At 48.1% G+C, this 26693-nt stretch overlaps 2 protein-coding genes across 5 annotated transcripts; one reads left to right on the forward strand and one right to left on the reverse strand.

The window, feature by feature from the left end:
* Positions 1-254: 254 nt before the first annotated feature.
* On the reverse strand, positions 255-9781 carry FBXL8 (F-box and leucine rich repeat protein 8). 4 transcript variants are annotated; one of them, XM_069085780.1, is made up of 3 exons: positions 9650-9781; positions 5407-5625; positions 255-2309 (listed from the first exon to the last, which is right to left on the reverse strand). In XM_069085780.1, the coding sequence occupies exons 2-3, from the start codon at positions 5556-5558 to the stop codon at positions 1328-1330; spliced, it is 1134 nt and encodes a 377-aa protein (XP_068941881.1). In that variant the 5' UTR covers positions 5559-5625; positions 9650-9781; the 3' UTR covers positions 255-1327. The 4 variants fall into 4 exon arrangements, with proteins under 4 accessions (XP_068941881.1, XP_068941878.1, XP_068941879.1 ...); XM_069085777.1 differs by having other exon boundaries at positions 9614-9752; XM_069085778.1 differs by lacking the exon at positions 9650-9781 and adding an exon at positions 7823-9605.
* A 156-nt stretch (positions 9782-9937) lies between these two features.
* Positions 9938-21033, forward strand: TRADD (TNFRSF1A associated via death domain). Its single transcript, XM_069085782.1, has 5 exons — positions 9938-10079; positions 15935-16106; positions 18928-19211; positions 19363-19534; positions 20160-21033. Exons 2-5 carry the CDS (start codon positions 15944-15946, stop codon positions 20480-20482), a joined length of 942 nt encoding a protein of 313 aa, XP_068941883.1. The 5' UTR covers positions 9938-10079; positions 15935-15943; the 3' UTR covers positions 20483-21033.
* The last annotated feature ends 5660 nt before the right edge of the window (positions 21034-26693 follow it).

Consider the following 26693-nt stretch of genomic DNA (forward strand, 5'->3'; position numbering starts at 1 on the left):
CAGCAGAAAGCAAAATACATTGGAAAACCTTAGTGATGTCCTCCATTTGACTATGTTAATATAGAGAGTCCCCTGCCCAACATTTCCAAAGCCCCTGATCTGGATCACTCTCAGAGTCAATTCAAGACTACAGAGAAGGTTTGGAAATTCCTGTGTATGTGACTGTCCATCAGGGTTACAGTCCTTCATATATGATCTCATTAAAATACCTATGTGTCAGGGGAAAGCAGAATTTTCAGACCTTAAGGATATGAACCTGTATGAAATATTTTATGTGACATTACACAGGCATCCCCCTTCCTCCTTCCCTGCACCCTGAGTACCTTCCTATGTGCCCTCCCCTGGACTCAGTTTTGTTCTCTTACCCCTCTGAAAATTCAACTCTTGGAAGGCCCAGGATACAGAGACTTATTAATGTGACAGTTGAAAAGATCCTTCTGCACCCTTATTTGATGAAGAAACTGTAGGCCTGGGAGGAAGGTGATTTGGCCAAGGTTGTTAGCAAATGGCAGACCTAGTCCTCCTGACTCCTAAGCCAGTACTTTTACTGTAAGGATGTTGGTGTGTAGTCTTGTCTGTGTTTCTGAATATGTTTGTACCGGTGCATGTACACCACATCTGGGTCCCAGAAGAATGGTACCTAAGATTTGAATATAGGAACCGTGTTGCTATAATTCACTCCAGTGTTCTTACCGATACACCTCACTGCCTGTCAGGACCCAGTAGCAAGGGAGGAGTCTTGAACTAGGGAAGAGGATATTCTGTTGAGAAACCTCGAAACTGGGAGATTCTAGGGCCCAGGTCTTAGAAAATCATATTGCCTGAGATGGTGCCCACCTTAACAGCTCCAATTCTCTGGCACCTATTGGTGTGACCATGGGCAACTTGAATCTTCTCTATGGACTAAGTGGTTTCTGGATTTCCCTCCATCTCGTCCCAGGATGTGATTTTCTGTGGTTCTAATGCCATATGTCCTGACAATAAGTATATAGGCACAGAGATGTCCCTTCTTCTTGTTCTCCCAGCTAAAGGTCCTAAAATTCACTAAGTTGGGATTAGCACGTCTCCCCCTCAGCGAAGATCCTGGGATCTAGTGCTGGGGAGGATTTGAAATGATTTAATCCAAACCTTTTCAGAGAAGAAAAATGAGGCCTAGGGTAAGGAAGGAGCTTGCCTTAGGTTACACTGCAAATACGAGGTAGAGATAGGTTTGAGCTTGATCTCTTTCCACCACAACACGCCGTCTAACTTTCCTAACCCTAGTTGTAGGGTTAGGAAATCCACGGGGCAGATTCCGCGGTTCTTTTCAGGCTGGGGTTGAAGCTCGTCACCTGACAATCTTGGGCCGCCAAGGATGCGGCTCCCGAGTGACCTTGAGCGTGTAGCTGCGGAGGTAGGGGCAGTGGGTGAGGAAAGCACTCACTACAGCAGGCACTACCACACAGTAGCAATGCACCTCGCGCAAGTGGCCGCAGCCCCGCGCCAGCTCCTCGAGCGCCGAGTTCAGGGCTGTCGAGGCTGTGGCGCAAACGACCAGGGCTGTCAAGGTGGCAGCGTAGTGGCGGCTTGCGAGGCGCACGGCCTCAGCGACCTCGCCGAAAGTGTTGAGCCTCAGTGTGGTCACGGGGATGGTGGGCTGCAGGACGAGCGTGACCCGCTCATCGGGTACTGTATGGTCCAGCTCAAGGTCCACAGCAAGTCCCGGATGGCGCTTTCGGACCAGGGCCCACGCGTCGTCGGGTATGCCCTCGGCGTACTTGTCCAGCCGGGCGCAGAACACGGCCAGGTGCTGGAAGGGCGGGCGGCCCGGCTCGGCCAGGGTGGCCAGTACCTGGGCTGACAGGCTGGCGTAGTAGAGACCAAGCGCGCACAGGTGAGGGCAGGCAGCCAGGACGGTGCGCACCGTCTCCGGCCGTACGTTGCACACCAGCGTCCTGTTATTGAGGAAAAGGCTTCGTAGCTCCGGGCAGGCCCGCGCCACCTGCAGCACTAGCCGGTCGTCCAGAGTGAAAGGCATGCTTCGGAGATCTAGCTGGCGGAGCGCGCACAGGCCTGGCGGTCCTGCTGCGCACACTTGGAGCAGTCCGTTCAGGATATCTTGGCCAGAATAGAAGAGCGGGTTCTCGCCTCTGCAAGTAATGCGCAACCCCTGCAGGCCGGGACCCTGCTGGGCCAAGGCAGTTAGGAGCTCCGTGGCTGCCCGCCGGCTCCCCTCCTTGGACGGGTCAAATTCCAGCCCCAAGTGGCGGATTTGACCGAGGCAGGGGGACAGACAATTCAAGGCAGCCGAGTCTGCCTCCAGGTCGCAGCTTTCAGGACAAAACAGAGGGGAGAATTATCAACAGGGCTGCAGGGGCAAAGGCTCACAGTTGCCTCTCTATGTTCCACGGAGCTCCTAGTTCTCTATTTCCATCCTTCCCATCTCTGCTGTTTCAGGGTCTCAGCAAGGGACTTGCCCAAGGCAATCGCCGAGTTATCAAGGAAATAAACTCACACTGGGATGGATATGTGCCCCTCTGATCTGTGGTGTGAAAGATCAAGGCTTCCTCCCCTGAACCAATTCGATGACCTGGCCTTATTCTGGACTAACCCTTCCAAGTCTGACATTCTATGTCCTAACTCTCATGTGACATGACAAACCAAGAGGGATTTGCCCCTGGGACATAGTTTTGGGCTAAAGAAATAATAAACAGATAAATTAGTTATTTCTCCTTCAAAAATGCATTACATTATAACTGTGGGTACTCCCAATAATGCTCAGGCAGAGAGTAGAGTTTCTCTGCCTCAGTAGACAGACCTTCAAGACTAGCTATGGCAAAACAAACAAATGAATGAATGAATACAATTTAAAAACAAATAAATAAATGAAAATCATCACCCAGTGGCCAACCTCTCCTGAACTCCCCAACTCACCCCATTTATCCATTTTGTTGCTAAATTTTGTCCTTAACTTCGAAAATTTTCTCATATACTTAATTGTCCCCTTCTCTCCACCCATAGAGCCACAGCTGTTTCTGGCCCTCATCACCTCTTACCTGGGCTATGGCAATAGCCTTCTGATTAGTCTCCTCACTCAGATCTCTCCCTAGTCCAACCCATCCTCCAGTCAGTAGCCAAAATGATTCTCTAAGGGATAGGTCTGACTGTCCACCTCCCTAATCCACGTTAGCTCTAATAGTTCCCCCAGGATCAAATATAAATGTCTCTATTTGTTCATAAGCTGGTGCCTCCTTACCTTTGCAATTTTCTCACACGTCGCTCCCCTCTGTAGACTCTATGATGAAGCCACACTGGCATATTTACTGTCCCTCACACAGGATACTCTTATCTCTCATCTCCTAGTTTGCCTTTGCACTGGTTGAGTACTCTGCCTCTGAGGTTACCTGGCTTCCTTCTAGATTCAGCTCAAAACCTACCTTCTGTAGGAGGCCTTTCCTGGTTCCTTGGGCTATTAATGCTTTTCCCTCTCAGAACATTTTCCACTTACTCTGTATATAGGTTGTATGTGCCTAATTATTTACCTATCATCTCTGCTGTTAAAATGACAGGTCTTTAAGGGCAGAGACTGTTTTTGCCCTTTTTTTTTTTTTTTTGTATACCCGGTAGATGCTTAATACATTCTTGTTGAATTACAAAGAAAAATTACTCTAAAAGACTTGAGAACTTTGATCAAATCAATGGTCAATTTTCATTCCAGAGGACTGATAAGGAAGCATGTTACTCATCTCTTGGCAGAGAGGTAATTGACTCAGGATGCAAAATAAAGCATACATTTCCTGACATGACCAATGAAAGAATGTGTTTTGCTTGACTACCTGTTACCAGGGCTTTGTTGCTTTTATTTTATTTTATTTTTACTTTTGCCATTGTGGGTGGGGTGAGAGGTTGAGGGGAGATAAGGATAGGAGGGAGAGAGAGAAAGGAAGGAAGAATAGAAGGAGGGAAAGAGAGACTTGAGGAAGCTTTCTTTTTTTAATGGAGAGAAGAAAACAGAAGGAAAGACCAGAAAGGACCAAAGAAGTAGGAGAGATGAGCAAACTACAGCTTGAAATTATTATGTAAGTAAAAGAAAAGCTACAAGTACAGAGACCTGCACAATCTCCTTTTTCTGATTTTCTAGGTATACACAAATGCCTATTCAATTTGGCATTTATTAAGTTCAAAATAAATTTTTTTCTTGAATTTTAATTAAACACTATTAACTTCTTGCCTTACTGACTCTGAGCCCTTTCATATTTAACTACATTTCAGTAGAATGCAAACTTCTTGAAGGGTAGAGACCTATCTTCCTTCCTTCCTTTTTTCCTTCCTTCCTTCCTTCCTTTTCACTCCCTCCTTCCCTCCCCTTTCCCTGTCTCCCTTCTTTTATTTTTTCCTTCCTTTCTTTTCTTTCCAAGACCTGACACACAGTAGGCATTTAATAACTGCCTGTTGAATTGAAGTCAAATGAATTAACTAGGTTAGGCCATGGACAACCAAAATACCACTGGGCAGGTACCTGAAGTCCTTGCAGACTGGTTGTACCTGATACTGTATACTCATTATCTGCTGGCATAGCTTCCAGAATGTGAGGTTCAAGGCCCAACACCTCCATGTAGCCGAGTCAGTAAACCTCCCTGCAGGCCCTCTCCCTCCTACTTGGAGGCAGGACAGAGGAGGTGAGGAGGTGGGGAGCCATCTCTCCATCCCTGGTGTCTGAGCCAGCATGATGCAGGGCTTTAGGGCAATGCCTATATACAACTGTGCTATTACAGTTTTGCTGAATGTTTACAGTATTGTAAAACTTTTCAGTGGACCCTAGGGGACAGACCTCAGGTGTAAGGATGGAAGATGGCAGTTATCTAAGCATGAGTCATTAGCCAAGATCATTGGGAAGTGGGTGGAACTGATAAGTCTGGGCCAGCTACCTTCTCTCAAGTGTAATCATTAATGGGACTCAGTCACTCATTTGGAATCAGTTATTCTAATTCCACTGATAGTACTTACTGAAAACTAAAGTGCCCAAACTAGTCGTTTGCTATCAGTTTGAATTTTGCCCCATGGCTAAGGTGCCCTGAGACCTCAGTTTAGGTTAATAACAATAATTATTATTATTATAGCATTTCTATAACTCTTTAGGGGTTTTTACAATATATTTACAAATATTTCATTTAATCCTCACATCAACCCTGTAAGGCAGGTATTATTATTATACCCTTTTATAGATGACAAAACTGAGGCTAAAGTAAGGTTAAGTGACTTGCCCAGAGCCACATAGTAGTAAGGGTCCAAGGGCAGATTTGCACTTAGGTCTGCCAGACTGAAGGCTCAGTACTGTCTCCACTGTGCCTGCTACCTGGGTGCTTTGGGGGTTCAGAACTCTTGAAAGGAAGGAGCTCCTACTGCCAGTCCCTAAGGTTTCCTCACCTGATATCTGTGATGTACCACACAGAGCTTGAGTTGACAGCAGTGGCCCAAGCCCGGCAGACCTGGGAAACTGCATATCGGTCACGAAGGGGCAAGTATCGAAAGATGAGTGACAGTAATTCTTCAGGGAGGTATTTCCACAGTTCAGCCATTGGGAAGGCAGTTGAACTCCAATGGATTCCTGCCTGCCGATTCTTCTGCAGCGTGACTGGAACTGGTCTGAGGATAGAGACCAGGACATGACTCAAAGGGAAAGAACCACCCACTCAATGAACTCTCCCCCTGCTCCTACTCAATACCTTGCAAGACTGGGGAAACTACCATAGGGTGGGGGTTTCCATTAGAACATCAGCCTGGATCCCTGAGAACAGACCTCTAGGTTCAACTCAGTATCCTCGGGGAACTGTGTGATAACTTTCCTTAAAATCTCATTGTAGATTTCTTCAATTTTCAGCATATGCCTTCTCATAGGGCAATACAATTCACATGTTTACCGCTCTCAGTGTTAATGTGGTCAGTCTCTTTTGTTTTAAAATTATATTCATTCAGTAAACATGCAAAAAATAAGAGCTGGACAGAAAATCAGCAGTGCTTAACCAGATGTCCAGATTAAATTTTTAAATAAACATTTCAATATAACTGGTTTCCTTTATAATTCTAAATATTTTATTTTATGCATTTAAAAACATTCTGAAGAGTCTGTAGGTTTCCCCGGACTGCCAAACGGTTGGGCACAGAAAAAGTTAAGAACCTTTGGGACTTTTAAAATTCCTCCCAGCTCTAACATTCTATGTTATAAGAACTTTTCCAGCTCTAACATTTGAGGTTTTGCCCTCAAACTTTCATCACTTCCAAGTCTCCCTACTATGAAGAACACTACCTCTCTGTCCTCATTGTCCCTCAGGCTCACAACATACATGTCATTCTGAATTCTTCACTTTCTCTCACCCTCCCTGTCTCTCATCTCATATCTTACCTATTGCCAACAACTGTTGATTTCCCCATTGCAATATCTTTTGAACACACCCACTTGTCTCCTCTAACACTGACATGACTCTAGTGCAGGCTCTCATCCCCTCATGCCTGGATTATTGCAATAGATCTGTCTGCCCTAAGTCTCCCTCATATTCCTGTTCTTCCATTCAGAGATTTTCCTAAAGCACAAGTCTGACCAAGTCACACACCTACTCAATAAACTCCAGTGGTTATCACCACCAGAATAAAATACAAAAATATGTCTGGCATTCAAAGCCCTTCATAGCCTAGTTCCTCCTCCCCACCCTACCTTTCCAACCTTCTTACATTTTACATTCCTCTCCCCCCTCCACATAATTTGTGATCCAGTGACACTGGTTTCCTTGCTGTTCCTTGAATCAGACACTCCATCTTCTGATTCCTGACATTTTCTCTGGCTGTCTCCCATGTCTGGAATGCTCTACCTACCTCATCTCCGCCGCCTCTCTTTCTCCCCCCCCCCCCCCCCCCCCCCCCCCCCCCCCCCCGCCCCCCTGGCTGCCTTCAAATCTCACCTAAAAACCAACCTTTTACAGAAAGCCTTTCTCAACTCCTCTTAATTCTAGTGATTATTTCCCGTTTATCCTATATACAGCTTGTATGAATATGTTTACTTGTCATCTCCCGCATTAGATTGTAAACTCCTTGAGGGACTATCGTCTTTCTTTTTGTCTCCAGTGCTTATCACAAGGACCGGCACATAGTAGGTGCTTAATATATGTTTATTGACTGGTTTCACATTCTTTTAGAAGGTGCTTTATAGCTCTGCCATTCACACTATGTCAAATTGTGTCCAATGCCCTTGTTTTGTGTGTGTGTGGGGGGGGTGCTTAGAAAATAAACTCGAATCCTTCTCTGATGCCTCTCTCATCTTCCATTTCCATCCAGACTGCCTGTCATCAGGACAGTACTCAGTCCTTCCAACCACATAGCCCAGGAGGAAGTCTGAAGGTCCAGGACCCTTCTTTCAGGTCCTCCCTCCTGTAATCCTCCTTTCCCCATACCCCTTAATGCTGGTACCTTCCTACCAAAATTACTTCCCATTCATCCCGCATGTAGCTGGTACGTAGTTGTTTGAACGCTGTCTTCTCCGTCAGAATGCGAGCTCTCTAAAGGCAGGAACTTTTTCCTTGTCTTTGTATCCCCAGAATTTAGCACAGTGCCTAACACCCACAGGATGCTTAATAAAAGCTTGTGAATTTGACTTGACTCTTTCCTCACCCCATCCTCCCCCGCCCCTTCCCCATTCGCGCGATAATTATAAAGATCACAATCAGCTTTCTAGCTTCTGGCCCGGAATAAACTGTCTCTCCGCCTCGGAATGCAGAACACAGTCACAACCTTTGACCGCCCTTTGGGCTGTTCCGTCACTTACTAACGGGACCGAGAGACTGGACCGTACCCCAGACCGTGGCCTTCCGGCTTTTCCTCCAGCTCTGTGGGCTTTCTCAGGGCTCTATTTTTCCTGGAACTTCAAAAGGGCGACCACTTGGCCTACGCTGGAGCGCAGATCATTTCGAGGCCGGGGGTTCCAGGCTGGGCTCTGCGGAGTTCAGCAGTCCAGGGCCCTAACTCGGGGTGGGGCTTTGGAGACTTTTTCTCCGCCTCCACAGTGGCCCCAACGCCGACTTCATAGTTCCCGGAGCCCCTGTAGAGTCCAAGGAACCTGGGGCTCACTTTCATGGCTACACCATGACCCTGACAAGGTTTGCCAACGTCACCTCTAGAGTCTGGCTGCCCTGTGAGATAATAGAGCCGTTTACCCACTTACATCCACCAGCTTGCGGCAGCGAAGGAGTTAAATGGGTAGCGTTCTAGAACCCGAATAGACTCTGAATGGTTCATTCAAATCAGCTGGGGACCAGTAGCCAATCACCAGCCGGGGCGGGGCCGAGCCCAAATGAAGCTGCGGGATGGAGGCTGGTGGGTCTACTCTGGGTGTCGGCGACATCAATCAGGTGTCTGCAAGCCCTCTGTGCCTCGCAAGTGTTCCCCACTAGCCTTGCAGTCATCAGCCCTGAGGATCGCTTCTTCTGGGGAGCTTTATCAGTTTTTTCCGTTTCTGAGGACTTGGGAGGAGGAAAGCCACGTCTTCCTCCCGTCGTCCTCCCAATCCTACAGCTCTTGGGTAGTTAGTGGTTCAGGCTGAAGTGTCCGGGGACAGACTGGCAGGCTGCAAGCTGGGTGCGGCCGGGCGAGGGGGCGGAGGCGATAGCTGGACCTGGGAAGTCCCCCTCCTCCTTCCACCGCCAGCCATGGGAAGTTTGAGGTAGTGGAAACCTTGGACTCAGTGCCAGAGGATCTGGTTCGAAATCCTGTCTCTGACACTAATTGTGTGTCTGTGGGGAAGTCACATCGCCACGTTTCCTCAGCTATGGAGACGATGATATTTGCACGACCAATTCCAGTCGCTTTGTCAGTTTTAAAGCGCCAGGGAAATGGGGATTGCCCCGGCTGCCACCAATCACGTCTCCAACTTTTCCTAACCGGCCCTGCCCCATACTATCGTGGGTGCCCATCTTCTTTTCAAAGTCCAAAGTGTGAGGCATAGGGTGGGTGGGGTGAGGCATACGGAGGCCGGTTCCGCCTGAGCCATCCCCAGGAAGCCTAGCCCACATAACCTAGGAACTCTAAGTCTCCATCACACACAAAAGGCAAATTGAATATGAATCCCCATCCTGTGGATCCCCTTCTCCTTTCCCCCACCCCCGCAGGTAGGAGTCCTAATAGAGGAAAAATAATAAGCCACAATCGTCCAGCTTTCCTCACAACAATCCTTATGGGCTAGCCAGAGCCAGGTGACATAGTGGATAGTGTTGACTTGGAGTCAGAAAATCTGAGTTCAAATCCTGCCTCAAATACACACTAGCAGTGTGACCTTGGGCAAGTTACTTAACCCCTCTTAGTCTCATTTTCCGAATCTGTAAAATGGGAATAATAATAGCGCCTATTTCACAGAACTGTGGTGATCAAATGAGATAATACGTAAAGGCTTTTCTAAACCTGAAAGCGTAATATAAATGTTAGCTATTACCCTTCGTTTGCAGAAGAGGAAAAAGGCTGAAGGGAAAAGTGATTATCAAGGTGGCACAGGTCAAGACTCAAACTGACACCTTCTGATTCCAAGCCCAGGGCTCTTCCCAGCACTTCGTGTGACCCACACGCTTCGTCAGACCTCCGTGATATTACTCACCCCCTCCCGGTTGAGACGTTCTTCTTGCCAGCTTACCCCGATCTGGATGTTTCTTATTTGCCCCAGGGAGCGGACCTCGGATCTAGAGCTGAAAGGGTTACTGGGATCCCTGTATTTTTAGGGCCGGCTAGACTGACTCAGGGATGGCCGACTCACAGGAGTTTAGGCTGTTCGGTAGGTTTGGATCGGGCTGGGTCAGAGGAAGGACCCAGGCCCGTAGGCCTTTAGGCCCATCCACTATGTAGCTCCGGTCACTACGCTTCCTAACTGCCCCAGCTGCTCGCCAGGGGCGTCCCCCACCCCGGAGTTCGGGGGATCCCGGGACTGGAAGCCGGCTCTGCCCCTCCCCTTCTCTCTTCTTCCTCCTCCCTGCTCCCCCTCCCCTTGGGCTTTGCGCAAACCCGGAAGAACTGGTGGACAGAACCGGTGTCTGCGCGAGCCGGAGCAGCGGGGACCGGACGGCTTGGTCAGTGTCCGCGGGGAGCTTGGGAGGGGAGGAGGCACGGCGCGACTTGGGGAGGGATTGGGTGGGCAGGGGCCAGCGGGCCGAGGGCACTAGGGAGAAGGTCTAGGGTCCTCCTGCCAGGTTTGGCCTGGTTAGAGGAGTCAGGCATAAGCAGGGTCCTGAGCTGAGGGGTGGGTGTGGAAGGATGTGCGCACCAGTCCCAGGTGGGAATTGGAATAAGTAGAAAACCTAGGGGATTCAGCCAGTTCCCTTGCCTTCCGGCCCTCTTTCCTTCCTTTCCTTTTTGTCTTCTCCCGTCTCCCTTCTCTCCCGGGCTGACTTGGGCTGGCCCGGGCCAAGGCCGGGCCCCACGTGGGAGACGTTCGGAGCCTCAGCAGTCCCTCCTTGGGGTACAGTTTCATTGGACAGCTCGAGTTTCTGAGGCACTTATAAAGTTTGCAAACAGCATATCTCAGAACAACTTTGAGTGCAAGTGTTAATTTTCCCTCCTTGCAGATGGGGAAAGTGAGACCCTGGGAAGTTAAAGGTTTTAAGAGTGGGCATACACTCTTGATAAAAATCCGAGCCCTGCGCTCAGTTTCCAAGTTTCTCTTGCTCAGCACTAGGCCAAGCTGAAAATCTGGAGGTCAGCAAAGAACTGGGTCCGGCTCAGTCCCGCCCCACCCCACCCCCAGCCTTTCCCCTTTGGATTTAGGGACTAGAGCCCATCCCCCACCCTTCCTCTTTCCCTCCGGAATTCAGCAGCCCTACCTACCCGGGCCCTGACCAGTGGTTGTGAAAAATGTCTGGAAGATAGACATCCTAGTTAGGGGCGGAGGGAAGGTACCTTGGCCAGAAGCCAAGGAGGGGGACTGGAGGAATAGACCAATAACATGGAAGGGGGGGGGGTGGTGGATAGAGCTGACTGGCATAGAACCAAGACAGAGGAGAAGAGCCAGGAAGGAAGATGTCTTAACTGACATTTAAGAGCTTACTGTATGCAATGTACTGGGCCTGGAGAAAGACAATAAGGTAACAAAAATCTCAGGATTTCAAGAGTGGTGACGGACCTTGGGGACCAGCTAGTCCAACCCAGTCCCCAACAAGCCATCATCAGATCTTCCTCTGAAGCCCTCCAAGGGCTTCCACTTTAGAAGGGTTTTAATTATCTGTAAGGATTGATAAGAGACCTCCAGGGATACAAATCAGAAGATGTTAAATGCATTAGAAGAGGGTTGTCGTTGGTTTTTTTTTTTAAGTACTATGAGAATAGGTGTGGAACAGATCCCTTCCAGCAGAGGATCAGGGAAGGTTTGGAGGAGAAGGTGGACTTTGAGGGATAGATGGAGTTTGGTGGGAGGACATGGTATTCCTGGCAGAATTCGAACAAAGTCAAAAATCCACTCAAAAGAGTGAACATTTTGTTGGGGAGTCTGAGTGTCATTCAGTTTGGCAGGTGCCTAGCTGATGTACCAGGGAGTAGGGTGGGTGGGACAAGATTGGAAAGATAGGTTGAAGCTGGATCATGGCAAAGCTGGAAATGTCAGACTGAAGAATTTCTCTGGACTATGATGGGTAGGAAACAGGGAGCCATAGCAGGTCATTGAGTCCAGTTCAGCGGATGGAGCTGGTTTTTTCTTTCATTTCCAAGATCAGTTCTTTGGGCTCCTCCATTTCTTTCTCAATCTCAGCAGAAGGTGCCTTTGCTGCCTTTATGGCCAAAGTGGTGCCTTAGGAAGCTACTAAGACAGCTGTAAGAAGGATGATTTGGAATAAAACTGAAGATAGGGCCACCAGTTTGGAGGTTATCACAATGGTCCATTTGCAGGGGCTTGAACTAGGCTGGTGGTCATGGCAGTGAGGATTCAGATGGAAAGATGTCAAGGGTTTTGCCAAGCTCTGCTGTTTCCTACCTCTGAGCCTCAGTTTCCTCATTTGTAAAGTAAGAACTGAATTATATGATCTCTCAGCTCCCTTTCCACTCTTTTTTTTAAGGTGAGGGAGGCAATTGAGGTTAAGTGATTTGCCTGGGGTGACACTGCTAGTGTCTGAGGCAGGATTTGAACTCAGGTCTTCCTGACATCTGGGTGGTTACTCTATCTCCTGTGCCACCTAGCAGCCTCCCTTTCTAAGCCTGTGCCTATAAACTAAATCAGAACTGTCAAAGTTGCCGCCAGCTGACCACAAGTCAATAATACTCCAGGTTTGGTACAAAACCACATTCAAGCTTAATTGGGGAATGTTTACCAAAATAAATAAAAATACAACATAGATAATGTCAATTTGTGATTTTCTAAGTCAATACTGGCCCACAGTTTTCTATTTGAGTTTTGATACCATTGATCAAAACTTTCTCTGATCTATTTCTCAGCCATTGCTGGTGGTATTACCAGGTGGGCTCATGCCCCCACTCTCCCCATAGCCCAATCTTTCCCTTAGAGGTCCCCAGTGACACTTAGGTGTTTACAGCTGATGTGGTGCTCCGAGGTAGAGACTGGGTTCCTGTCCAGGGTACCTTGTCCTCACCTGACCATGAAGGCCAGGGCTGGCCTTTGACATTGGACTCAGTCCCTTGTGTAGGGGACAGGGTGGTGGTTGATGAATGGACACAGGGAGGCAATAGATAAAGGAAGAAATAGGTTAGTCCATCAGCTGGTGTTAAAAAAACAAACAAAAAAAACCCAGTCCCCGAAGCCTAATATGTGGTAGGCAGGCACTGTGCCAGGCACTTTACAAATATTTAATTTTATTCACCTAAAAAAACTGTAAGGTAGGTGTTATCATGATTTCCATTTTTTATTTGAGGAAACTGATGAAAACAGAGTGTAAGTGACTTGCTCAGGGTCATACAACTAGTAAATATTTGAGGTTGGATTTGAGTCATGGCCTCCTGACTCCAGACCCTGTGCTCTATCTACTTTGATGCCAGCTGCCTCAGTTTCCTCAGGGGAACATTTCTCCAAGCTCCAATAGCCTACTTCATTTTTTTTGAAAAAGCATTTATTAAGTACCTGTTGCTTAGTGTAAGAAACCAGGTACTCAGATAAAATAAAAGTCTCCATCCTCAAAGATCTTATATTCTACTAGGATGAGGGGTTCTTAACCTGGAGTCAATAGGTCCTCCCCAATAGGTGTATGGGTAGATTTCAGGAAGTCTATCTGAATGAATGGGGAAAAAAATACATCTTTATTTTCAGTAATTTATAATTGAAAATGAGTATTGCCTTCAGTTATTTAAAAACTTGATTTTGAGAAGGGGTCCCTAGGCTTTTCAGGATGTTACCAAAAAGGTGTAAGATACAAACAAGTTTAGAACTCCCCCACCCTGGAGCAAGGGGATAAAACAGCTATACAGATAAGAGAATTGGGGAAATTGTTTGGGGAACTGTTGATCAGCTGTTCAGTCATGTCAGACTCTCTGTGACCACATTTGATGTTTCCTTGGCAAAGATACTGGAGTGGTTTGTCCTTTCCTTATCCAGCTCATTTGACAGATGAGGAAACTGAGGCAGAGTTAAGTGACAAACCTAGGATTACGCAGCTAGTGTCTGAGGCCATATTGGAATCCAGCTTTTCCTGACTCCAGGCCTGGTGCTCTTCACCACTTAGCTGTCCAAAAAAAACTAAGGGGAGGAGGAGACCACTAAAAATCAGGTTCATCATAAAAGGCTTCCATGAAAGTTAGCACCCAGTGTTGATCATGGAATGAAGCTGATGATGAATTCTAATGGGTGAAGGTGGGGAGGGAGGGCATTCCATGTATACAGGACAGGCTTTGCAAAAGCACTGAGGTGGGAAATGACATGCTGAGTTCCGGGAATAGCATGTTTTCCTAAGTGGCTTAAACTTTGCCCTTGTTGTCAGTATTGCTTCTCCAAAACTTCCCCATAGAAAGGAGAGAAGTCAATCACTTCCTGCTCCAAGATGAGGGTGTGGCCATACTTTCTTAAAGTTCCTTTCAGTGAATCTCCTACCCACATTCATACAACCCCACCCAATTCTAATAATGATAACAAAAATGATTTTATCTGACACATTACAAAATACATTCTAATAACTAGAATTTACAGGTGGTAAAATGGATAGAGCCTAGGGCTTAGTGTTGGGAAGACCTGAGTTTAAATCCAGCCTTAGACATTTACTAGTTGAGTGACCTTGGGCAAGTCACTTAACCTCTATTTGCTTCAGTTTCCTCATCTGTAAATGCCTAGGTCTGAGAGTCTGAAGGACTGAATACCATTCTTTCCCCTGATGGGGTCTGGCCCCATAGCTAATGCCCTTCCTTGGTTACTGGAAGATTCATTTTCTTCTCCCCAGTTGCAGGCATAACAAATCTTATTCCACCCCTCATCCCCCCAGCACTCCAGCTCCCACCATACTGCTGGCCCAGAGAAATAGAGGAATCTCAGGCTTCCAGCTGACCAGCCTGGCAGGGATTACCCTGTGCCTCACCCTGGTCTCTTGCAGGGACTTCAGCTTTGTATCAGCCCTCCTCTGGCTTCTCCCTCCCATCTCTCTCTTCTTTCCTTCACAGGAATCCCCCCAGTTCAGTCTGTGCTGGAACAGACTGCCCCTGGCCAGAGGGTCTGGACATGGGGAACAGAGATTAACAGGGAGCCTGAGCCCTCTCTGGGGTTCAGGGAGGTGGCTCCTCTGGGGAAGGGAGGGAGGGATTTCTCTTGGGCAGGAGGGTATGAAAGTGAGAAGAGTTGAGGACTCCCCGCTCTCCAGGAAGCCCTCAGGGGAGGAGATGGGGGCACCATTCTGAGAAGGTAGTACTGGTCTTGTGGCTCTGGCCAGAGAGGCGCCCTCTGCCCACTGTCTTCCCAGCTTCCCCAACTCTTTGCTGGGCCCGGCTGGACTCTGCCCCCACAACAGCCTCCAGGATTCTTTGTTCTATGGTGGGCTGTGTCAAGGCAGCTTCCAGCTCTAGTACTCAACAGACTAAAAGCAATCTATGTTGGAAGCCCATTCTGAGCCATAGTATAGTATTTTGGCATTTTTCTTTTTCCTACTTTGTACAGAGTGAAGAAAGAGGAATTCAAAAGACCTGAGTTCAAATTCTTCTTCAGGTACTTACCAGCTGTGCTATCCCTGGGCAAATCACTCTCTGAGTCTCAATTTCCTTATCTGTAAAATGGCAATAATAATGTCACCCTGATTCACAGAGTTGTGAGGATCAGATGAGATAAGATGTAATCTTCCGACTCTTAACTCTATATCCCAAGGGCCTTCAGCCCTGTCATTCTGTGTTCAGCCATCTCTACCAATTCCATTTCATACTAAGTCAAGGAGAGCCAAAGGGAGAAGGTCGCCCTGCCTTAGCTCCCATTTTTCAGCTTCTCACTAATCAGTTCTCCTAAAGAGAGGATCACTACTTGCTGTGATCCTTCTCTTGGCTATTAACTATTTGCTGTGATCCTTCTTCCCTGGTGATTGAATTCACCATTAAGGGGTAGGAAGAAGGTAGGTAGAAGAAGGAAGAAGCTTGGCATAGTGAATGGAGTTGGACTCAGTGCTGCAGTCAGAAAGGCCCAAGTTCAGATCTTTTCACAGGCACTTACTGGGTGAGCCAGTTAACTTCTCTCTGCCTCAGTTTCCTTATCTGTAAAAAAGGAGACAACAAGAGCACTTACTTTATGGGGTTGTTGTGAGGATTAGATGCAGGAATCTGGGCAAATTGGTTTTTTGCAAGCCTTAAACTATTAGATAAATGTTAGCTCTTTTTATTGTTGGAGTTGCCTGGACTTCTTAGGTAACATAGTGACCTAATGGGGCACCTCCTATTTGAATGGAGAACAGTCTCATCCTGGGATCTGGGATTCCTTGGGATCCTGGGGAAGGCAGGGCTGGGGACTGACCCACATGACCTTCAGGAGCCTGGGATGGCAGATGACTCCAGGAAGATGGCAGATGACCTCCAGGAGTGGAGTGGCGGTGCCTACCTGTTTGTGGAATCCTTGACGGAGAAAGTAATTCTGCCTAACCTATACCAAGATCCTCAGCAGAAGCTGGCAATATTTCGGGCCCTTAAATTGGCACTGGCAGGTGACTATGGGTCCTGGGGCTTATATACATACATATACATACACATACACATACATACATACATCTGTGGGTGGGGGAATGATGAGGGCTCACATTCCAATGGTATTTTAAGGCTTACTGCCTAATCCACAGCAACCCAGAGAGGTGGTACAAATACTAGTCCTATTTTATAGAAGAGGAAACTGGTGGTCAGAGAGGAGAGGATCATCCAATCCAGCGAGGGGGTAGCACAGATGTAGGGGCAAGGCTAGCCCCCACGGAGCTGGTCTCTTCCAACCAGCCCCTCCCCATCCCAGGGCCTAGTTTTTGCTTCCCATCCCCTCCCTCAATACAAAGTGAAGAGAGAACTCAATCATCTTCCAGTTCCAGACTAGAATATTGAAGAAGTGTATTGTGTGGGGGGCACCTTTCAATGAAAGCCTTGCTCCCAAAGTTGTTCTACTAGCCACGTATGAAGAACAACTAAGAGGCAGGCAGGCCCTAATGTGTCAGTGTGACCCCAAACAGCTAAGGCATGACTCTGTAAGGATAGAACAGGGGTGGCTTCCCAGCATACTTTACCTTCATCTTCAAGGTGACATGACATTCCACCTACACATAGCAGCCCCATAAATATATTTGCAAGGAAAAAATGTGTGTATGCATGACACATGGGATTTCATGTGCATATAGACATGTGCTCACATGTCTATTTATGTAATATATGTGTGTGCGTGTATATACCTGTAGTTCAATGTGTATATGGAAGCATGTCCATCTGTCAGTGTGTATTTGTTACATGTCTCTATGTGAATTGGGGATCTGGCCCCACTACACACACATATGTATATTTATGAGGACAATGCATATCCATGAATGTGTGTAGTGCATGCCCATATATGTATATGTATGTTGACTAACACCATTCATGTGCACTTTCCTTAGGGGATTTGAACTCTCCTCATTGACTAACTCCTTTTCTCTTTCTCCCTCCCTCTCTGTCTGCCTCCCCCTTCCCTGATTTCTCTCTTTTGTCTCATTGTACCCTCCCTCAGGCCTTTTCCTTTGCCCAGCTCTCCTTCCTCCAAATGCTGCCCCCTAAGTCTTCCTTGCCCCCATTGAGATGTGGGAGGGAACAGGGAACCTGGATGAAGCAGGATGTAGGAACCATGCCTCCTTCCCTACTGTGGTCTGGGTTTGGCTGCTGAGAGCAGGTGGCTGGAGATTCAGCCTGCAGTGAGTTTTGTCCCCTGCTCTCAAGGCAGAGCTCAACATGAGAAGACCCCACTTCCAGAAGCAGGCCAGATGGTTTTCTTAGTTTCCTATAGAAGAGCTCCAAGAGAAGGAGCCACTGAGGTGTGCTCCATCACTAGTCCCATTGTCCCTTCCTAAAGTGATTATGTAGGTGAAGAAGGTCTTCTTGATATCTGCTTTACTTGTTCCCCTGCCCCTGAAGCCCCAAAGGTCTTTGGACTTTTCTCTGGCCTCACCAATTTCCAGAGGCAGAAGTCTTAACAGGCAGGACCTTCCTGTCTACTAATTATATCTTATTTTCTGGGATGAGGGGCACACTTGATCAATTGCTGAGGTTGCCAGGGCCTTGCCTCTGGTCCAACCCAAGCTGTCCTAAGGCTATAGCTGTTACCTAGCAGTGCATAGAGGGGCCAGCCAACTCCTCATTTTAACAATAGTTTTATATGACTGTTAAGTGCTAGCCATAGTCTCAAGGTCTAGCCAGACTAAGCCAGAGCAGCATTTTTTTTTACATGCATCTCCCTCTGGCATAGAGGGAACAACCAGCCACAGAAAGTCAGAGGTGATGGGACCATAGAACATAGAATGTTAGAATCCCAGAACTGTAAGGGACTTCAGTGATCACCAGTTTGTACCTGAAGAGGAATTAATTCCCTTCACAACTCCAACAAGTAGAAATCCTGCCCCTCTCTGCCTGAAGACCTCTAATGATGAACCCATGACCTCTGGAGGCAATCCATTGCAATTTTTGAATAACACTGATCACTTAACCCTTTTTGTCCCAGTTTCCTCATCTGTAAAATGAGTTGGAGAAGGAAATGGCACACTACTGCAATATCTTTGCCAAGAAAAGCCCATATGGAGTCACAAAGAGTCAGACGTGACTGAAATGCCTGAACAATGATCATTAAAAAGTCAGCTAGGGTTGGCACATGGGATAGAAAGCTGGGCCTGGAGTCAGGAAGCCTCTGAGTTCAAATCCGGCCTCAAACACTTACTAGCTGTGTGACCCTGGGCAACTCACTTAAGCCTACCTTAGTTTCTTCATCTGTAAAATGGCAATAATAATAGCACCTCCTTCCCAGGGTCACTGTGAGAATATAATGAGACATTATTTGTAAAGGGCTTTTTAAACGCTATTATTATCATCTTAGGGAGTTTCCTAAGGCTTAGGCAAGTTAAATGATGAAATTTTGCTGTGGGAAGGAGAGGGAATGACCTACCCAGGGTCACACAGCTAGCAAGAGTCAGGTAGGACATTTTTCAGAACGTTAGATCTGGAAGGGACCTTAGAGGTCTAGAGGAACAGTCACTTTGCCCAAGGTCAGAACCCAGTGGTCTTTCCAGGTCACCAAGAAATTCAGTGATAGCCTTAGCCTATAGTAAGATGGATTTGGAAACTCGTGTGTGTGTGTGTGTGTGTGTGTGTGTGTGTGTGTGTGTGTGTGTTGGGTGGGGAGGTATCTAAATGAACAGATAACAGAGAATTGTCCTGGAGGCACATCTCCCTCTCTCCCAGTCGGCTTGTAGCCTGACTCACTGCACCCTACTCCCTGGGGCCTCCCCGGCTCCCCACCCCCTACCCCAGGATGCACCGGGAGCCAGGATGGCGCGCAGATTCTGAAGATCCACTGCAGCAATCCGCAGCTGATCGTGCAGCTGAAGTTTTGCGGGCAGGAGCCGTGCACCCGCTTCCTCCGGAGCTACCGCAAGGGGGCTCTGCAGGCCACCCTCCAGGACAGCCTGGTGGCCTTCCTCGGCCACGCCCAGCACCTGGTGCCGCTGCACCTGGAGCTGCGCGTGGGCGCAGAGCGGCTGGACTTGATGCTGCAGGAGGAGGATCACTGCTTGCGCTGTATCCAGCAGGCCAAGGTGCGCCCGGCGGGGCTGGGAGAGGGAGGCTGAGCTGGGTGCCGGCAGCGGGCTTCATGAAGTTCGGACGAGGCCAGGGGCGGGGAGGCTGGGCTCAAAGTCAGGCAGAGCTAGACTCATACTTAGCCTTCCCTCCCTCACCCCATCCTAGCCGGACCGGCTCCGAGATGAGGAGATAGGCGAGCTGGAGGATGCTTTCCGGAGCCTGACCTGTGATCCGGGGGGTGGTGGAGCCCCCAAGGCCCCTGCCCCCAAGGCGCCAGCCCACTCGCCCCCTCCTCCCGTTCCGGCGCAGACCTTTGTGTTCCAGGATCAGCAGATTGGTGAGTGGCGTAACGAGTCCTGGGGCGGAGAAGGGCTTCGCTAGTTAATAATCCTGTAGCTATGCCCCTACCTCTGCCGAGAGTGTGAGGGGTATTTGTTTTATGCCGAGCAACTGGTGGGAGCAGAATTCCTGTTCCCTCCGGGAGGTGCTGCTTTATCCGGGGTAGTTAGGAAAGGGACAATCCCTGGTTTACCGCTTCCCAGTGGGGGTTCATCGAGAGGGGTGTTCCGGGAGGGCTTCAAATCCTGCATTGTTCTGGCTGTCCTGGAAGGGAAGGGCAATTTTTGGATTATCTAGGCTGTGCGAGATGGGGGCCAGTTCCTGGATTATTGAAGCTGTCCATTGAGGAGACAATTCTTGTTTTATCCGGGGTATCCAAGAGGGAGGGGGCAGTGGTGGTAAATCCTTTGTTCATCCGGGAGGGGGCCGGGGGAGTGGAGGTGGGAGGGATGGAGGACTGAAAACCTGGTTTTGTACAGGTAGGGGTGGGGTGGGGTTCCGATTTATAGAGTGTCTGGGAGCCAGGAATCTCAGGTTTACCGGGGGCCTGAGGTGGGTGGCCTGTGAGGATCTCCTAGGGCCCAGTTGTCTCGGCTCAGACCTCACCCCTCTCCTTCCCACAGCAAACCGTCCGCTGAGCCTGGAGGACCGACAAAAGTTCGCTCGCTCTGTGGGCCGAAAGTGGCGGACGGTGGGCCGGGCACTGAACTGCCGGGCCCTTCGTGAGCACGACCTGGACACCCTGGCCTACGAGTACGACCGCGACGGGCTTTACGAGCAGGCCTTCCAGCTGCTTCACCGCTTTGTGCTGGCCGAGGGCCGCCGGGCCACCCTGCAGCGCCTTGTGGAGGCTCTGGACAAGAGTAACCTCACCAGCCTGGCCGAGGACCTCCTGGGGCTGCCCGGGAACCGGGAGGACCAGGACCAGGAAGAGGAACAGGATTAGGCCACCTCGCTGGGCGCCAAAGGCACTACTGGCCCCACCTGACTTGAGCCAGCACGGGCCAGACGTGTTGGATGTGTTGGCCAGACGTGTTGGTGGGGTGTCTGATTTGTTGGAGCAGGGGCGGGGTGGGGGTGGGGGTGGGGCCCTGACCTGCTCCAGGCCTCTACTCTGAGACAGCTGGAGGAGAGCTGAAGGGCTGAGCCCCTGTCCCTCTCCCACCCTTTGATGTCTCTCTCACACAGAGACTGGCCCTTACCCTGAATGTGTATTAGGCCCTCCTGGTGCCCATGCACCGACAGCCATCCTTTATCTGGGCTAGAGGCCAAAGCACTTTGAAGATGTTCCCAGCCTCATCTCCTTGTATCCCAGAGAAACTGCTCAGCAGAGCATAGCTTAACAGAATAGATGAGTAAAGAGCCCTGTGGCCTTTTGTGACAAGGGATAGTCTGGGTCAAGGCTGGGGAAGAGAAAGAACTGGAGGGGAGGGTTTAATAAACAGTATTTATATGGCTATTAAAGCTTAAACTTGCCCTAAGACTTTTGGGACACTCTGAACAGTGCCTTAAGGTTTGCAAAGCATTTTACACGTTATCTCATTTGAGCCTCCTAACACCACCCTGGGAGGTAAGTGCTATTATTATCTCCAATTTGCAGATGAGGAAACCAAGGCTGAGAGAAATGAAGTGACTTGCCCAGGGTAGTTGTTGATCAGTCATGACCTCATGTGGGGTCTACTTGCAAAGATCCTGGAGGGGTTTGCCATTTCTTTCTCCAGCTCATTTGACAGATGAGGAAACTGAGGCAAACAGGGTGAAGTGACCTGCCCAGCTAGTATGTGTCTGTGGCCACATTTGAACTTGGGTCTCCCTGACTCCATGCAGTCTGCCAATCCAGCTGCCTTTACGCAGGAAAGCCCAGTCTCTGCTCTTCTTTGACCCAGATGTATATGCTAGAGGCAGGGGGCAGGGGTGGGGGGAAGTAGGGGAAAGAAGGCTCTCCACTTCCTCAAACAGGGTATGTGCATATATATGTATGTATCAATCCATAAGCATTAACTGCTTACTAGGTATCCAGCATTGTGCTAGGCTATGGAGAACAGGGAAACAGTATCAGAGTCAAATAACTCCCATTCTAAGGGGAGACCATACGCACATCAGTACAAGAACATTGGAAGCAGATACAAGGTAACCTTGGGGGTAAGGTGCTAAGAGCTGAAGGATGTAAGGCTGTCTGCCTAAGACTGGTCCAGAGCAGAGTCTGGGAGGAGACTGGGGATCCCAAGAGGCAGAGGGAGAGCATCGGAGGCATGGAGCAAAGCCAGAGAAATGAGTCAAGGGACAGGGGACATGAGGAATCTCTGACCAAGACCAGTAAGAGACCAGTGTGGCTGAACCATCGAATGTGCAGAACACAGTGAGGAGGCTGGGAAGGTGAGAAGGTGGCTTGTAAAGGGCTTTAAAGGCCGAACAGTTTATATTTGGTCCTCCAAGTAGGAAGGAGACACTGGTGTCCCAGCAGGTGGGTGACATGGGGAGAACTGCATTTTAGGAACGTGATTTCTGTTGGCAGAGTTGGAATGGGGAGAGATGAAGTCATCCAAGGGAGAGGTAATGGAGGTCTGTGCAGGTGTAGAGGAGGATGTATGAGCTCCCCAGGTCAGGAGATTCCAAGGAGGGAGCAGATGAAACTACTCAGGATGAAATGCTGGGTTGGCTTTAAAAACTTTGCACCACTTCTTGTCTTCCCCCTAAACAAGCCTTAAATTTCCCCATCTTTACACAAATGAGAGAGGTGGACAAAGATAAAAGGTGGTCCAGTGGATAGAGCATTGGGCCTGGAGTCAGGAAGACATGAGCTCAAATCTGACCTCAGATACTAGGCCCTGGGCAAGCCATGTCACCCTGTTTCAGTTTTCTCATCTGTAAAATGGGCTGGAGAAGGAATTGGCAAATGACTCCAGTATCTTTGCTAAGAAAACCACAAATGGGGGTCACAAAGAGTCAAACACAAGCGAACAACAACGATGACCTCTAAAATTATTTCCAGCTTTAAAATCCCATGACCCAAAGGAACACTGAGAGAATGATGTGGTGAGGTTTTTTGGTTTTTGGTGAAACTATTCCTTCCAGGCTTTCAAAGGCAGGGCATCCAGCTGCTAAACTCCATTCTTTGGTAAGTGTTTGTAGAAGAATCCTGGGAGATTGAGGGACCCTAAGAATGGCACCAGAGCTTTAAAAAAAATCCCCCAATACATTTTACTAATTAGAGTTTAGTTTGAATTAAAAAGCTCATTCTCTAGAGGTCAGTCACATTGTAGTATGAATTAATTTAATCTTATCATACCCTTTTACTGAAGTTTGGGTTCCCACTGAGGGGACAGAGTTGGGCAGAGGTAAGAGGGAGGGATAATTTAGCAGCATGGTCACTTGGGGGCAATAAAGTGAAGAGCTCTAATTAGCCAGGGCCAGCATGGACTAGACTGGGTACCAGGGATGGGGACAAATGGGAGAAACCTTGCTTGAAACTTGGTGAGCCCATATTACATATTTTATCTGTAAAAATTCTTGTCTCACTACCTTGGGCAAGTCACTTAACCCCAATTGCCCTGCCTTCCCTCCTCCAAAAAAGACACACACAAAAAATTCTTGTCTCCACTCCTCCCACCCCTGTCCACACTGGTGCCAGCACCTCATTGTACCATACAGATTTTTTTTTGGAGGGGGGAAGGCAGGGCAATTGGGGTTAAGTGACTTACCCAAGGTCACACAGCTAGTTTTGTGTGTGTGTGTGTGTTAAGTGTCTGAAGTTGGATTTGAACTCAGGTTCTCCTAACTTGAGGGCTGGTGCTCTATTCACTGCACCACCTAGCTGCCCTTTACCATATAGATTTTGACCACTTGTGTCTTTGCCTTTGCTGCTCACCAGCTTTGTGACTTGGGGGAAAATCTCTTGTTGGACTCCACTTTCCTCATTTTTAAAATTCAGGGGTTGAAGGAGAATGTCTCAAAGTTCTTCAAGCTCCAGCTTTCTCTGATGGCCAAGTTTCAGATAAGCATTCCACACAATGCTTGTGTACAAGTGTGTGTTTGTGTTTAACTGTCTAACTGACCCTATGTCTTGTGTGTGGGCGTCTCTGGGTCATTTCTGTTTATACATTCATCCTTTATACATTCTGTTTATACATTCATCCAATTTCAGAGTGACACCATGGGTCACTCTCTTCCCTGTGGCTCACTAGCCTCACTGGCACTGGGGGGGGGGGCAGGATTTCTCTTTCCAGGGCTCAGTGGCCAGGGTATGGCACCCTCAGCCCTGGCCGAAAAATCAGGGCAGCTCAGAAGCAGCCCCAGGTTCTGTTTGCTGGGGAGATTGCTGGTTTTCCTCCAAAACTTGTCCCTGCCCTTTCCCACACGGTATCTAGCCTTCAGGAAGGGGAATATATTGAGAGATACAAGATTGGTCCTTGTCCTCAGAGAATTTACAGTCTAACTAGGGAGAGAGGACCTATGTAGCAGGGTAACTGACAATACCAGGCAGGCTCCCAGAAATTCCAGAGTTTGAAGGGATCCCATTGGCCATCCTCACTACAACCCATCTAACCAGTGGTCATCCCGCTTTTGCTTAAGGACCTCTGGTGAGGAGGAGCCCATTCATTATACTTTGGCCTAGCTCTGATAGCAAGTGAATTCGATTTAAGTACAGAAAGGCTGTGCAAAGTCACCAGCCTTACTTTCATCCATGGTCCCCTTGGAGAAAAACAGATAGCAAGTAAGCCATTCTGCACACCAAGCCTAAACTTTCCTCTCTGCCACTACCACCCCTTATTCCTTGTCCTGTTTTCTGGGGCAAAATGGAACATGACTAATCCCTCTTCATCTCGAGACTTTTCAAGTACTTGAAGACATTTCTGAATCAGGCCCAGGCCATAACAATCTGTTTCCTCATCTGTAAAATAGGGATCACCATCTTCCTTAATAACTTCATCATGAGAAATGCCTGAAGTTCTATTGGAGGAGTTAGTTTCTGACGCCAGTTTTATACAGGCAGCTAGGTAATGCAGTGGGTAATCTGAGTTCAGAACAGCAGAGTTCAAATCCAGCCTCAGGCGCTTATTACTTCTGTGACCCTGGGCTAGCTGCTTATCCTTTGGCTCCCTTAGTTTTCCCAGTAAGATGGAGATAATGTTACCAACTGCCTCCCAGGATTGTTGTGAGGATCAAATGAGATAGCTTTGCAAACTTTAAAATTCCAATTTAAAAACTATTTATTTCTATTTTTACTATTTATTTAAATACTAGCCATAAGGAAAATCCCTTCCATAGAAGCAAAGTGACTTTCCCAAATGATGCCTAAGAAGTAAGAGGCAGAGACAGGATTTTAACTCAGGATTACAAATTCAGAGTTCCTTTCACTGAAGGTGGATGGCTCTAAAGTTTTTTTTTCTTTTTGGAGGGGGAAGGTAGGGCAATTGGGGTCAAGTGACTTGCCCAAGGTCACATGGCCAGTCCTGTGTTAAGTGTCTGAGGTTGGATTTGAACCCAGGTCCTCCTGACTCCAAGGCCAGTGCTCCAACTCATTGTGCCACCTAGCTGCCCCTGGCTCTAAAGTTTTATCTTTTTGTTTGTTTGTTTTCTGTGAGGTAAACAGGGTTAAGTGACTTGCCCAGGGTCACATAGCTAGTGTCAGGTGTCTGAAGCCTAATATGATCTCAGGTTCTCCTGACTCCAGGTTCCTGACTGAACATCCTCAATTCTTTCAACTAATCATAGAGGTTAAAGGTGAGGCTTTTCGTGACTCTTCATTCATGGCCCCCTCTGGAATCTCTCCACATTATCAGCGCCTTTTGTGAGCAATGATGCCCAGAACTGTAAAATACAATTGAGGAATACAGACAAGCATCATAGGAAATCTGAAGGAGAGAGTGGGGGGCTGGAGGAAGTGTGTCTTAGGCCTTGAAAGACTAGTGTTTAGATAAGGGCGTTTCAGGTATTGGTTGGATTAGATGCCTAGGGAGGTCTCTCCAAACTCAAATTCAGGTTGGGAAGGAGGAAAGAAGGAAGAGAAGGGAGATAGTTGTGTCATGAACAAAAAGTTCAGGGGCAGCTAGGTGGTATGGTGGATGGAGAACCCACCCTGGAGTCAGGAGGACCTGAGTTCAAATTAGGCCTCAGACACTTGACACCAGCTACGTGACCTTGGGCAAAAACAACAAGTTAAAACTTTGGAGCCATCCACCTTCAGAGATGAGGCTTCTACAAAGTAGTTTGAGACCAATTCCTCATATGCCCCTATTTTCTGCTCCCTCCCAAATCCCTTCAAATGCATAGTAGACTTCTTTTAAATATGTAATAACCAATGACCAAAGGGTCAACAATCCCTCTATTCTGAATATCCAGTAAGACCCCAGTGGGGAGATGAGTACTCATGAATGGCATTTGCTGTACTCATGGGGGATGTCCAGTCGTGTGTTCAAATCAAGGAGCAATGACCCATAGAAGGTGAGTTTCTCCAGATGCTCCTGTTTGGGGAGGACATTTCGCTGATTGTATCAAGCTCTAGAACGCTGCAGAATTTCCTAAATGAACCTCACAAGCACTCAGCTGAGTTTGGATCAACCATCCACATGGAGGAAAAAAAAAACTAAGTGGATGAAGAATGTCTGCCTGCTCTTCAAACTTTGATACAAAGATGGATAGACACCTAGTTCAGTACATGCATATGAATCACTGCATGGACAGTGAATAGGGTCCACACTTCAATAGGAGAAAAATGGATTGACTGCATTTGGAAAACTATGAAGTGCTTTTGATGACTTCCCCTCCCCAACTTCTTCCAGAAACAAAGGGCTTCCTTCCTTCCTTCCTTCCTTCCTTCCTTCCTTCCTTCCTTCCTTCCTTCCTTCCTTCCTTCCTTCCTTCCTTCCTCCCTCCTCTTCCTCCCTCCCTCCCTCCCTTCCTTATTTTTCTTCATTAACACCCTTTGGCAATACTGTAAGGCTGCGATCTTGGAACATCACAGTTTCCAAGAACAAAAGTTGAAAATCACTTACAGGCAATGAAGAGGCACATGGCATGTGGGTATGAATAGGTTGCCACCTGTTATCAAGTGAGGATGTCAATCATGATCAGAAAAGGGGGACTGGTCATGTTTCAGGCAGGGGGCGTAACTGATGGGAAATCCATGTTGGATGGGATGGGATGGGATGGATGGG

Source organism: Petaurus breviceps, unplaced genomic scaffold (genome assembly GCF_028583685.1).
Source record: "Petaurus breviceps papuanus isolate PSGF00001 unplaced genomic scaffold, PetGlider_PUasm1.0 176, whole genome shotgun sequence".
Lineage (NCBI taxonomy): Eukaryota > Metazoa > Chordata > Mammalia > Diprotodontia > Petauridae > Petaurus > Petaurus breviceps.

Bases quoted from the DNA above. Each gene is read 5' to 3' on its own strand.
- FBXL8 (XM_069085780.1), bottom strand. From the start codon at position 5,558: ATGGCTGAACTGTGGAAATACCTCCCTGAAGAATTACTGTCACTCATC. The intron at 2,310-5,406 runs GTGAGGAAACCT...TTGTCCTGAAAG, and splicing joins TGGTACATCACAGATATCAG to CTGCGACCTGGAGGCAGACT.
- TRADD (XM_069085782.1), top strand. From the start codon at position 15,944: ATGGCAGATGACTCCAGGAAGATGGCAGATGACCTCCAGGAGTGGAGT. The intron at 16,107-18,927 runs GTGACTATGGGT...CCCCTACCCCAG, and splicing joins CCTTAAATTGGCACTGGCAG to GATGCACCGGGAGCCAGGAT. The intron at 19,535-20,159 runs GTGAGTGGCGTA...TCCTTCCCACAG, and splicing joins GTTCCAGGATCAGCAGATTG to CAAACCGTCCGCTGAGCCTG.